Source organism: Amblyomma maculatum, chromosome 1, assembly GCF_055883805.1.
Source record: "Amblyomma maculatum isolate TAMU_Amacu chromosome 1, ASM5588380v1, whole genome shotgun sequence".
NCBI lineage: Eukaryota > Metazoa > Arthropoda > Arachnida > Ixodida > Ixodidae > Amblyomma > Amblyomma maculatum.
Window position 1 is genome coordinate 366,595,062 of NC_139344.1, and position 12,507 is coordinate 366,607,568.

The window sequence follows — 12,507 nt, forward strand, 5'->3', positions numbered from 1 at the left end:
ACTGGGCTTCTTTGCTTAAAAGGTCCTTCCCCAGACAGTGGCCCTTTAAGCCCAATGTGCGGCATTTAACGCTGAGCCCAACTGTAAAAGTTACCGGCAGTCATCATATGGCAGGGCCTTAAGAGAAACTCTCTGCGCCTAGGCATGATTGCTACTGGTATTCAGAATCATCACAGGAGGCATTAGCTGTTGATTTTATGCATCGGTGTACAATACTGTTCATCACATTCAGTGATGGTTCATCATAGCATTGTATAGTTGCTTCGATGTTCAAGAAAGGGCTCCTGCTACCTATTCGCTACTATCACTAATACTATTACCTATTCACTATTATCTGAAAACTTCACTCTGAAAGAAGGCAATGCATTTATTTTCGGGGAAAACATTTGTCTTTGCAGCAGCTTAAGTGGGTTCATTATGCGTGCAAATGCAATAGTTCATAACTGTGTTTTTTCTCCGACCTCGGTTACTGCAGGTCCGTGACCGGTCTCGCAAGTTCGCCAGCAAGGTCAGAGCACAAGTGGCAGAAAGGAAACGTGTGGAGCTGCAGGCCATGTCAAGAAATGATGAGGTGGAGCTGAAGGTGACTTATGGAAGATATGTGCACAGATAAGGTTGGGATGTGGGCCTCTTGTGGAGCAGGTTGCCTGTTTGGTTCATGTCTGATGTCTACATTCCGTCAAGAGGCTGTGCTATGGCGAGGTGCTCAGTACTATGGGGAATTTATACAGGGTATTTATTTATTGGCTCTCATCTATGCTGTGCGATGGGATTGAATAGTTTTCTTTGATGTTAATATTCTGGTGGATTTCTCCTTTTTTCATGTGCTAAGTACAGTGGAAGTGGCCAATTTTTACCTACTCTATTTTGTAGAACTATAGTGACTCGGATAGCTTTGTAGGAAGAAAATCTGGCCACTCGAGCCATACTTCGGGTGTTGCAATATGTAATCTTTTATTTATGAGAGTGAAGCAGTGGAACGGATCTGTAGGAACAAATTCCTGCCCTAGCATTTCGACACTTAGTACTTTACGGCCGCGCACAACTGGCATTGCATAGATTTAAATGAGTCTTCTCCTTATTCTTTGAAGTGGATAGCAGCGAGATACATAGTGAGCTATGCATATCAAAAGCTTGCTTTAATTGCACTGCAGTCATGTCACCGCTACCATCCTGTCGATGATGAGGACAAATGGTCAATGACCTACACCGTGAGGGTGGGGCAACGCTGTTACTGACCACGTGCTCTTCACCTATAACAGCCAAGAATGAACAGCATCGATGGATTCTGTTTGTCTCATTGTTTTCGAATACAAAAGTGCCAGCACAAACTTGAAAAAGAAAGTTGCTGTGCATTGTCTCCTGCGCAGGACGAACTCAATGGTAGACATCCCTTTAATGGTGTGACATGTCTCTGCTTTGCCATCCCCTTCCTAGCTTAGTGTTCCCGTTGTGGCCTAATATTGGTGGACATATAGGCTTTTGTAGACTGAAAAGACACTGTGATGCACAAATTAGTGGTATAGGCGCCAGAGAACACTGAATTTATAGAGAGCAAAGCCTTGTAATTTATCATTCGTTGGTGCTGTTAGCAGTTCTCGCATACCTGTTATAGAGGACAACAAGATTTTGCAGCAATGAGTCATTGCTTCAGTTACAGGTGCACTAATGAGCATTCTGCAAAATTTGAGTATCACTTTTGTTTTCGGGGCTCTGTGAATAAAGTTTCATTCACAGACATCATAGTCACAAGTTAAGTCCACATTAATAAAAATACGCCCACCCTGTTTTCTTTTGTGATACTCTACTTCATCGCTCCTCGGTCACATATTTATGGTTCAGAAAGCGTGTTACTAAAACAAGCTATATATGCAAGTGGAGTATGTTCACAATATGACTCCACATATTACTCTGCCTTTGACAGAGTGGCAGGCCATCATGCGATTGCCTGAAACTAAATCTGCACGTTGAATGACTCCTACTCTCTACGGGGAGTTAAAAAAGAAAAGGTTGGAAGCTGGGCCATTATATCTGCTTTTAACAAGAAACTTCACCACATAGGGCAGTAATTCAATGATTATAAGAAAGTTAGGTGCCCATAGATCGAGTTCCCACCATTGAAAGAATTCAAAATTCTCTTTACCGCACCTTTACTGTTGCCGACAGTGATGCATAATATGCTCATGTTGGAATGAATGCATGTAATGTTTGAAGTTACCTGGACATGATTTTTTTGGTAGAAAGGGGGTGGGAGGAGGGAGGATAACTTCCTTTTTATATATATATATATATATATATACACATGTGCACAATGCTCCAGTTTCTGAGTAGATAACTGAGCTTGATGGTGCATTTTCTTCTTGGGTCGACCCAGATCACCACATAGTATTTGCCTGACCAGCAATATCTGCTTTTAAGAGATGGTGCCAGAAAAATTTAGATACGCGTATGGCAATTACCTGAAGCTGTACAATGATCTTCAGGCCTACGACTGGTCAGAATTGCATGAGATTGATGATGTAAACACAGGCGTCGAGCTACTTACATCAGTTGTACAGGGTATAATGAAAACATGTATACCACGCCGTAAATCGAAGAAGTGTAGAGTTCCTCGCTGGTTCTCGCGCGATTTGAGACATTACTTGAAGAAAAAACAGAAGTATCATAAACTCTACGTGAAATCAGAAAGTGAGTATTGGTACCAAAGATGTTCATTGTGCAGAAAAATTGTGAAAAAACTGATTGCACGTGATGAAGCCGAGTACCACAAACTTCTTGAACAGAACTTTAAAAAGGAACCAAACAGTTTTTGGGATTTTGTACGCAAGCAACGAAATAAGTCTAGTGCTGCTGTGATAAAGATGCGCGATGGTATCTGTTTTAAACCTCAAGATGTGTGCCAAGCTTTTGCTGATCACTTCAGCTCTTGTTTTGTGCGCCATGATAACGCACCTGCTATTATCAGTTCTGAAGACAGAGCTGACTGTTTGGCTTATGATAATGTTACCGAGCATGAGGTTCTTTTGGCGATTCAGAAACTTAAGCCAAAACTTTCAACAGGAGCTGATGAAATTCCCAGCTTCGTAATCAAAGGATGCGCTGACATTTTTGGCCCTGTTTTAGCGCATTTGTTCAACTTATCATTGCGAACTGGTGTTTTTTCTTGTCATTGGAAATTGTCAGTAGTTGTTCCTGTATTCAAGTCTGGCGATGCTTGTGATGTGAACAACTTTCGACCTGTGTCACTGATTTGTTCTTTTGCGAAAGTTTTTGAAATGGTTATGTACGAACGCATGGGCTCATACTTCAAGCAGAAGATCTTAGTTCTGCAGCACGGGTTTTTAAAAGGTCGATCTGTGGAAACGAATTTATGCAGCTTTCTTTATTATACTGGCCCACATGTATTTAATCGTGGTAGACGCAGTCTACTTTGACATGACTAAAGCTTTCGACACTGTTTCCCATGAGGTACTTTTGATGAAGGTGGAAAAATACGGACTTTGCCCCATGTACTGTAGGTGGCTCAAAAGCTACCTTGGCAGCCGCCGTAACAGGGTCCGATTTTCTAGCTGTGTGTCCAACGAATTTCTATCATCTTCGGGAGTGCCTCAAGGCTCCAACTTAGGACCGTTGTCGTTTTTAGTGTTTGTTAATGATTTGCCGTTACATGTCAAGGACTCCAGAATTTTGCTCTTCGCAGATGATTTCATATTATTCCGTACATTGGAGATATTGAGGACTGCCGCCAATTGCAAGCTGACATTAACAACGTTGAGAAATGGTGTTTGTTGAATCACTTAAAGTTGAATATTAAGAAGACTTCCGTCTTGTCTCTAACTAGGAAACGCGACGCAGTTGTGTTTGATTATACACTTTTGGCAGATCATATTTCTCGTGTGGCCCGTGTACGAGACCTTGTTGTTGTTGTTGATTCAAGGCTTGATTTTAGATTGCATGTAAATTCAATTGTGTTACGCGCATTGAGACATATCGTTCTTATCTCTAGACTAACAAAAACATTTCAACGGCATGAATGTCTACGCACTCTATACTGTGCCCTTGTGAGACCGCGTCTTGAGTTCGCGTCAGTAGCCTGGAATAACGTATCTGCCACCTATTGCGCAAAAATTGAAAATGTCCAGCGTAAGTTCATACGCATCTTTTATGATAGTTATATTGGACGTCGCCGTTTCTATGACTACGATTCTCTCTTGGCAGACCTCAATATGTGTACTCTTGGCGACAGGCGACTCATACGTGACATGCAGTTTCTGCAAAAAATTGTGCGCGGTTTCATTAACTGTGAGACCTTACTGATGTCACTGAATTTTCGTGTGCCGCATGTAAAGGCTGCAAAATGTTTTGACACATTTTATCCAGATTTGCACGGCAACTGTCCAATGACTCGTATACAAATCTTGTATAACAAAACGTTTATTGACACGGGCATATTTGCCTAAATTGTTGTTTTCATGCCTGGTTTTAAATGCTATTATGTGTTCTGATGTATCTGACCTAGTGTGCTCTCCTTTAGGCCACTTGGCTGTTGAGGCATACTCAAATAAACATTATCTATCTATCTATCTATCTATATCTATCTATCTATCTATCTATCTATCTATCTATCTATCTATCTATCTATCTATCTATCTATCTATCTATCTATCTATCTATCTATCTATCTATCTATCTATCTATCTATCTATCTATTTATCTATTTATCTATTTATCTATCTTATCTATCTTATCTTATCTATCTATCTTCTTTTATGTTTCACTTTCGATTTCAACACTATTAAACACTAGTTGCAATGTCAAGGTCAACTGAGGTTAAAGCGATTATAGTCACTGCTTCATCATTCATTGTTTATGCGGCTCTTGAATTAAGCTGGCTTAATCTTGTAGTCGGTTAAAAGAATGGCGTATAGGTTGTACAGTTGATCCTGAATATAATGAACTTGAAGGGGATCATGAAATACTAATTTAATATACTAATTTGATTTGTAAAACATTTCTAACATTTGAACAGATGAGCTCCTTTATTACCAAGAGCGTGAATACAGTGTATCCTCGGTAGTGGCATGCATCCTGATATTCTGCCTGCCGGCATACTATGCACGCACGCACACACGCGTGCCGAGTGACACTTGCACAATGCGTCGAACAATGTGTCGTTACGTGGGGATGAGTGCATGCTCCAGATATTTTTCAAGGACAGATCGGAGTGTCTGAGCTTGCGCTGGTTGCACCTCACTTCTTGCTCTACACGGCACAAGTGCTGTGGATGGAGCTTCGAGAAAACTGAACGCTGATCACCAAGGGTCTAATTTCGTTACTGGTACACCATAAACACAGTAATAACTCGGTTAAACTGGCATAAATTTGATTTCCGCGTTGCCTTCAGCAACAAAGCAGACCACGCATAAGCTGCCGCAAGCCTTTGGTCAGCAAGGCTATAGCTTCACCGCATGTTGACCATTGCTCTTATCTCTGGCTTCTTCGCATTACAATATGGTCATGTTGAAAAGCAGTACGCCAGACTGAAGTCCATTTAAAATTGGACTTGAAATTTACCTTGTTACTCTGTTTCACAGTATTGGCACTGCCAGCTGTGGCCCCAGGCTGTGCAGCTGACCAGTCTTCATGCGTGAAAAGTGATTGGGATGCTGAGCATGTCCAGCAGTTCAATATAACGAATGTTACGCACAATGGCAGTTTGATAAGCGCTAACACTCTAACTGTTGTTTGTCACCTGTCAAACTGTTGTGTGTTGTTGTATATGTGCTGAATAACTGTTTTTCTTGAATCAAAACAAGCTGTGCAAACACTTTGGATTATTTGAGGATAGACAATGTTAATGCACTCTTATTGAATAAACTGTGGGCAACCTTGAAGCATTGGTGTAGGCATAAAGGATTACTTCGAGAAAGTTAAGGTACACAAATTTCCCAGTGTGGAGGCAAACCATTACAATACATTGTTGCCTTCAATGTTCGAGTGCATTAAAAATAGAAAATGTTGCTGATTTATTGTTATGTTAATAAATTTCACATGCTGCACTTGCCTTGCCTAGTTGGCTGGTTTAAAACAGAAAAACATGGTGTGCAGGTAATAGAATTGTTGAAGTGAAATCATGCTATATTTTTCTTATGCAATTGCGTTGAACCGCTGTGTGTTTTCATACTTGATGTTGGCCACCAAATTATGTATGGCACATTGGGCATACTGTGGTGTTGTGACCACGACATGTGATGCTGTCATGCTTGGTCACTGTCATTTGAAACAGTCTCGACAAAAAATGTCACTGTGCTGATTGCAGAGGGACGAGAATGCACCACCTATGCACCACTGCGCCAAAGAAGCTCGGAGCCAGTCGCCACGCCCTGTTGGTGCTTCAGCCTTGCCGTTTGGGCGGCTGAACAAATCTCCGCACAGCAGCCGCGGGGTGAGCGGCAAGGACAGACTTCGGCAGGTGCGCAGCACGGCTGGCAACACATTGAAAAATGTGTTGTCTTAAAGCCGATAGTTCTGTGAAAATTCAGGGTAATTTATGAGCTAACCGGCTTAACAAACCAAGGCAAGCATCACCATGACATCGAATATTGGCCATGATCTATAGCATCCTTAAACACATGGGGTTGTGAGCCTAAGGAAAACTAGCCAGTGATACTCGTCGGACTGTGGCTGAAGGAAGTTTTCAGCATTTTTTTGTGAAATGAAAACCTTCCTTTATGTGGTGAGACTATAACTTGGTTGTTAAGGGTCGTGAGGTAAAATTTAGGCTTTGTTATAGACCTGGGTTGTACGTGCAGCACATCTGTGTCAAGGAAAGTTTGTCAGAAATCCAGAAGCTGCGCAGGGATTGGCAGTTTTGATGTAAAACTCAGAGGCTGTGGCATTCTCTCTCTATGAACACTTTCAAACAATTAGTCATGGACTGTATCTATTCTATACTGTCTACAAAATCTTGCGCATAGTAGAAAATGCATCTGGTACGAATGCAGCAGTTGCTGTTACTCATATTTGCTCGGGCATACCATCATCAGCCGGACTATACCCACTGTAGGGTGAAGGCCTCTCCCATATGGCATATGCCACTTTCTAAAAGCACCATACTTGACCCAAATGCATGCGACAGTTTTTTTAATGTACTCTGTCACCATTCCATCTGTCTCCTTGCATTGTAGTCAGTCAGCCAAACTAATAGAAGTTCCTGAACAGGGTCAACATTTTGAAATGCTAGTCATTTTTGAGATGGAGTTCGTCACATTTCCCAGTTATTTAGTTTTAACTTGTGTTGTGAAGCATTTGTAATGAAGCGAATAGCAAACCTGCTCAGCATTTGGCGGCAAACATCGGAAATGTGGTCTACAAAGGTGGTAGGATTTAACAGGCTTAGGTTGTTCGAGGCAGTCATTTATTTGCACAAAAGCTAAACAAGGAAGGGGTCACAAATTTCTTAAGAATCCCAATCCCTCGATGGAAACTGAGTCTCACTGCTTCTGATTCGCCTAAAGGAAACCTTGATTTTTTTTTTTACATCGCACAGTGTTGCACTATTCGTCTTGGCCTTGGGCCTTGGTAGCATAGTCAAGTCAGTCAAGACTGGTAAAGAGATTTCTGTGTGAGGTATGCCAAAACAGTTTTCTTTTATTATGGCAGAATAGGATGCATGTTTCTACACCCGGTAAAGGTATGCACCATCTCTTTTTGTGAGCCTTTCTCTGACAGGCACTTCTGAAGCTTTATCCAGGTGTTCTTGCTTGATATCTGGGAAGCCATTCATTGAACCAATGTTTGTTAGCTGTTGGCTCATTTGAAACATTGGGGCATGTTCTGGGCTTGTGCATAAATGGCTAAGTCTGAGTTGAGTAGTTTGTCTCTCTTCTACACAAAGTTGTATGCAAGTTCTACACAAGTTCTGAAAAAGTTTGCTCACAAGCAAGAAAGACATTTAATTTTATGTGTGTGTGTGTGTCTATGCAGTTCTGCCGCCGGGTCTTGCAGAGCCCCACGTCCCCGCTATCTTCTCCACGAGGCCAGAAGAGCCCTCAGGTTCGTCACCTCGTTCTGCTCCTTAGTGCTTGTGCATTGTTGGCTCCTGACCTCCTATCACCATTGATTGTTCAAGAACTTGCAGTAGCCTCAGTAGTGAAGCTGAAGGCAAGATGTAAATGGCAGCCCCTCAGTTCTTGCGAGAAAAGAGAGCATGGCATATATTTGCCGGTTTCTAGATGCAGGAAGTGCTCGCCGGTTTCTAGACGCAGGAAGTGCACGCCTGTTTCTAGACGCAGGAAGTGCACGCCTGTTTCTAGACGCAGGAAGTGCACGCCTGTTTCTAGACGCAGGAAGTGCCCGCTGGTTTCTAGATGCAGGAAATGCTTGCCGGTTTCTAGATGCAGGAAATGCTTGCCGGTTTTTAGATACAGGAAATGCTTGCCGGTTTCTAGATGCAGGAAATGCTCGCCGGTTTCTAGATGCAGGAAGAGGTGATACGGCTGCAGTACCAGTATGTACTATATACTATCTAGGCTACAGGGGCTTCTTAGACTCGGTTTAGTGTTGAAAAAGGTGGAAGTTTTTTCATGAAATGAGGCCAGTAGAGTGCCTCATTTTATTTCAGAAAGCAACAGGAATTTCACCCACTACCACACTACGCTCTATATGCTGAGGGTATGATGCTGGCATGCATTTTTCGGGGTTTTCTTGCCGTGTCGAGAACAGCCTTCGGCAAGTGTTGCAAAAATTCACTTTTAATTGAAAGCAGCTAACCAGAAGTTTGGCCATGGATTCTTGTTTCCACTTGGGCCTTGAAGCAGAAAACTGTTTTTCAGCATTCACATATTTCGTGGCTGATGTTTTCAGCATTCTTTTTCTCTCAGGTGGCCTTAGTGGACTGCACCAAACCAAAGCTCGGTGAGTGCGTGTCTCTACCCTCCGGTTTGACATGTTCAGGTGCCGAGTTCAGTCTCTTCAATGTGTTGATTTTACAGTGACAAGTTTTATGACCAAAAAAATAGTGCAAATACGTAATCTGCACTATTCATTTCATATTAACAGTCCCACTGGCACTGTGCCTTGTGCCACTGGCAGGAGCTGCCAACTCTGGTCGCTCCTTTGATATGGGAAGGTGATATCAAAATCAGCCTGCCAGAATCGTTTGCATTCTCGTTACCCCTACGACACGCAGGCACGTTCATATGGCTTGGTTGAAGCGTGAGTTTATATGTGGGCTGGTAGCTTACGCTCTCACATCATACCCTTAAAGGATGAGCTTAAGTGTCCATAATAATGTAGCACCTTACACAAATAGGGCGTGATAAGGAAATAATCTAGCAGGCAGAAAAAGCTTCTACCATTGCTTTCGCAATTCAACTAGGATTAACCAGAGCTAAACCACAACTTTTTTTTTTTTGCTCTGCTACTTTCAAGCTAACATTACTTTGTTCAGCTGCAATATCACAGCTCGACCCAGTTGCACGCAAGTCCTTCCAGTACAAAATACCGGTATACAGAATCCTGTGTAAAATTTGTACTGGATTTTTCAGTAGGGCATACACTTCTGTGCAGTTTTAATATTATTTGCAAATACCATGTTAAATTTTAAATAAACAAGGTAAACAATGTTTGCTATTTTAATTTTACTTTGTTTCTAATTGATAACGTATTTGGTTCAATATATTCAATGCCATTTTTTTCCCGTATTCATATCCACAGCTTTTAAAGTATCTAGAGTGACCCCCTCCATTCTTGAGAGCCGCTAGATGAAGGAAGTTTTGTATTGACACAGCGCTCTGTGCTGCTACGGTGGCGCAGTTTTTAGGGCGCCCGAGGTTGTGAGATCGAATCCCCACCATGGTGGCCACTTTTCTATGGAGGCAAAAACAAAACCAAGGTGCCCATGTGATGTGCAATGTCGGTGCACGTTAGAGAACCCCAGCTAGTCGGAATTTCCGGAGCCCTCCACATAGCCTGAGTCACTATGGGATGTTAAACATCTTAAACCAAACCAAAATACTCCTACTTTTAAGGTATCTGTACACTTTCGATGTATGCATCTGAAGCATTACTCTGTAAATAGTATTAAAGGGGCAGTCTACTGCCAAAGACGAGTGTAAATATTTTGACGTATTCTGATAAATCTCACCACTTGGTGGCAGTATCAAGGGAAGAACTCGCCATTTAGCTAGGAATTTATACTTGAAACTGTTCAGGAAAGTCAGGTTTTAGCAGAATTTGGCCACATACTGTGCCCTTTTGCTGCTGCCAACATTTAATCTGTTTGGAGCATCCAAAGTGAATATAGTACTACATTTTGTTACTATGCCACAGCATCATACAGACAGGTATTCGTGTTCATATCCACTTAAGGCAGCCTACGTTTTTCTCTTTCAAGAAATTACAACTACTTTTATTCTTTGGTTTTGTTTGATTCCCTTTTATAATTCCCTTTTTCGTTTCAAATGAGTTAAAAATAGAAACCTGCATAACGAAAGGCACCACCATACTTGTAGCAGCACTGTCATCAGCAGCATTTCTGTAAGCAAAAATAGTTGTTGGTATGTTCCGTAGATTTCAGTGGTTTTATTTTATTTATTCACTATATTTCAAGCTGTAGTTCTACTCTTAAATATCGTTTTAGCACAATCTGTGTATCCTGGTTAATGACACGTTTTCCACGTGACTCAGTCAGCACGGCAGTCTTGTTCATAGACTGCCGTGTTCACTACACTAACTGTATGTCACGTCCACAAAGTCGGTGTTTGCAAACGCGGTCTACCAGTGAGGGAATGAGACTATATTATGTACAAAAATTAAGCTTTAAATGGTTCTGCTGTGTTTGTAAGCTCCACAGCTGGATATTCGTTAATTTGGGAATGGAGTTTCCCAATGAAGCAAGAGAGGAATCGTTGAAAAAGTCGGTAGACTGTCCCATTAATATATCCGCTGCTTCCATATTTTAGCTTGCCTATGGCAGTTCTGAACAATCTAAGATTGAAATACAATGTTTCTTTCTAAATTTCTTTTTTAATTCTCTAATACCCGTCTTATGATATATTTGACATTTGATAAGGTTAAATTGTTATTTTAAGGCTTGACTGATTAAATTACCTGGGAATCATTTGCATGAAGTTTGGTCTCGCTCATTTCTCGCAGGGGGCCATGCTGATATATACGACTCTCCTGAGGTGCCTGTGTCTCGTCCTCCAGTACAGCATCAGCAGCCGTCGGGCATCGCCAGACCAACCGGTGAGCAGATGTTTAGGACAGACTTTTAGGACATTCGGCAGTAGGCACTTCCAAGCTGCAATTGCATTTATTGCAGAGTATTTATTGCATACATTGCAGAGTATGAGTAGCATCGGCTGAGCAGTGGCTGTTAGGTCAAAGAATAGGCCATGTGAGGAATGAACAACCTGCAATACTATAATAGCTCCTTTATCATTTTGATTCACTGAAATGCTAAAACTATCCTGCATCAAAGACAGGGATCACTATGAGTGAAGACGCAATGATTCTGTCCTTTTTTTCATCCCAACCTTGATGTGTACTTCGATGTTCCCGCCTCGGTTGATCAGTGGTTAGGGTGCTCGACTGCTAAACCCAAAAATGGGGAAACAAACCCCAGCTATGGTGGTCACTTTTCGATGGAGGCAAAATGAAGAGGCGTCCGTGTGCTGTGCGATGTCAGTGTACGTTAAAGAGCCCCAGGGTGTCGAAATTTCTGAAGTCCTCCTCTGCGGCATCCTGCATATCCTACAAACCATGAACCTTAACTTTGAGGTCATAGCCATCACTCGGCTGTTGAAAACAAAACTGAGGCAGGTAAGAGAAGGTTTATTTGTTGGCCATAGTTGAATATTACTGTATATACATAATAATGTCTTTTTTTATGATTAACAAGAACAAAAATGCATCTAGAATTTGCTGTCTCCACTTTTTTTACGAAGGACCTGCTAGTTGATGCCGTCCTTTGTGTTTTGCAGTACATATATACTTTGTGCCATGTGCATCTTTGTTGTGTAGGGTATGCCATTGCCTCAACCTTTTTGTCCACAATGTTTTAGCCATACTGTCCTTCCCCACTAGATCAGCCACAAGCTACAATATTTTGTGGCTCCAAATAAGGATTGTAGCAGCAACGAGCTGCCTGTTGGTGCCTGCATTGTTTATATTGTTACGAAGCGGCAAGCCGATGAAGACAGGAGACAGAACATGACCGATGACGATGGTAGATGACGTTTAATGAATGTTCGCGGGCCTAGCGCGAACGCTCCTGCCCGCGCCACTGCCCGCTTCTTCTTCCTTGTCGTCCGTAACGTGACCCGGGACCACCGAGCGATCGTCCCGATCGTGGACGAGGAAGTTTAGCGATGTTAATGATTTTATGGCATGATGATGGACGTGTCTGGATGCTTGAAGAAGAAGAGGAAGAAGGAAGAGTACAACGGCTTGCCGGTACGATGTCTGATGCGTGGGTGATCCGCCTCCCTTGGAGCTGTCAAC

At 42.1% G+C, this 12,507-nt stretch overlaps 1 protein-coding gene across 2 annotated transcripts in view; it reads left to right on the forward strand.

The window, feature by feature from the left end:
- LOC146208055 (uncharacterized) overlaps positions 1-12,507 on the forward strand; it is a 43,812-nt gene that overhangs the window by 4,882 nt on the left and 26,423 nt on the right. Inside the window, exons 2-6 of one of the 2 annotated variants that reach the window (XM_084591724.1) lie at positions 476-571; positions 6,320-6,472; positions 7,987-8,055; positions 8,883-8,916; positions 11,158-11,250. In XM_084591724.1, coding sequence (XP_084447850.1) covers positions 554-571; positions 6,320-6,472; positions 7,987-8,055; positions 8,883-8,916; positions 11,158-11,250 — 367 coding nt within the window. In that variant the 5' untranslated portion in view covers positions 476-553. Of the gene's footprint in view, positions 1-475; positions 584-6,319; positions 6,473-7,986; positions 8,056-8,882; positions 8,917-11,157; positions 11,251-12,507 lie in introns of both variants that reach the window. The other variant, XM_084591723.1, reaches the window with a different exon arrangement.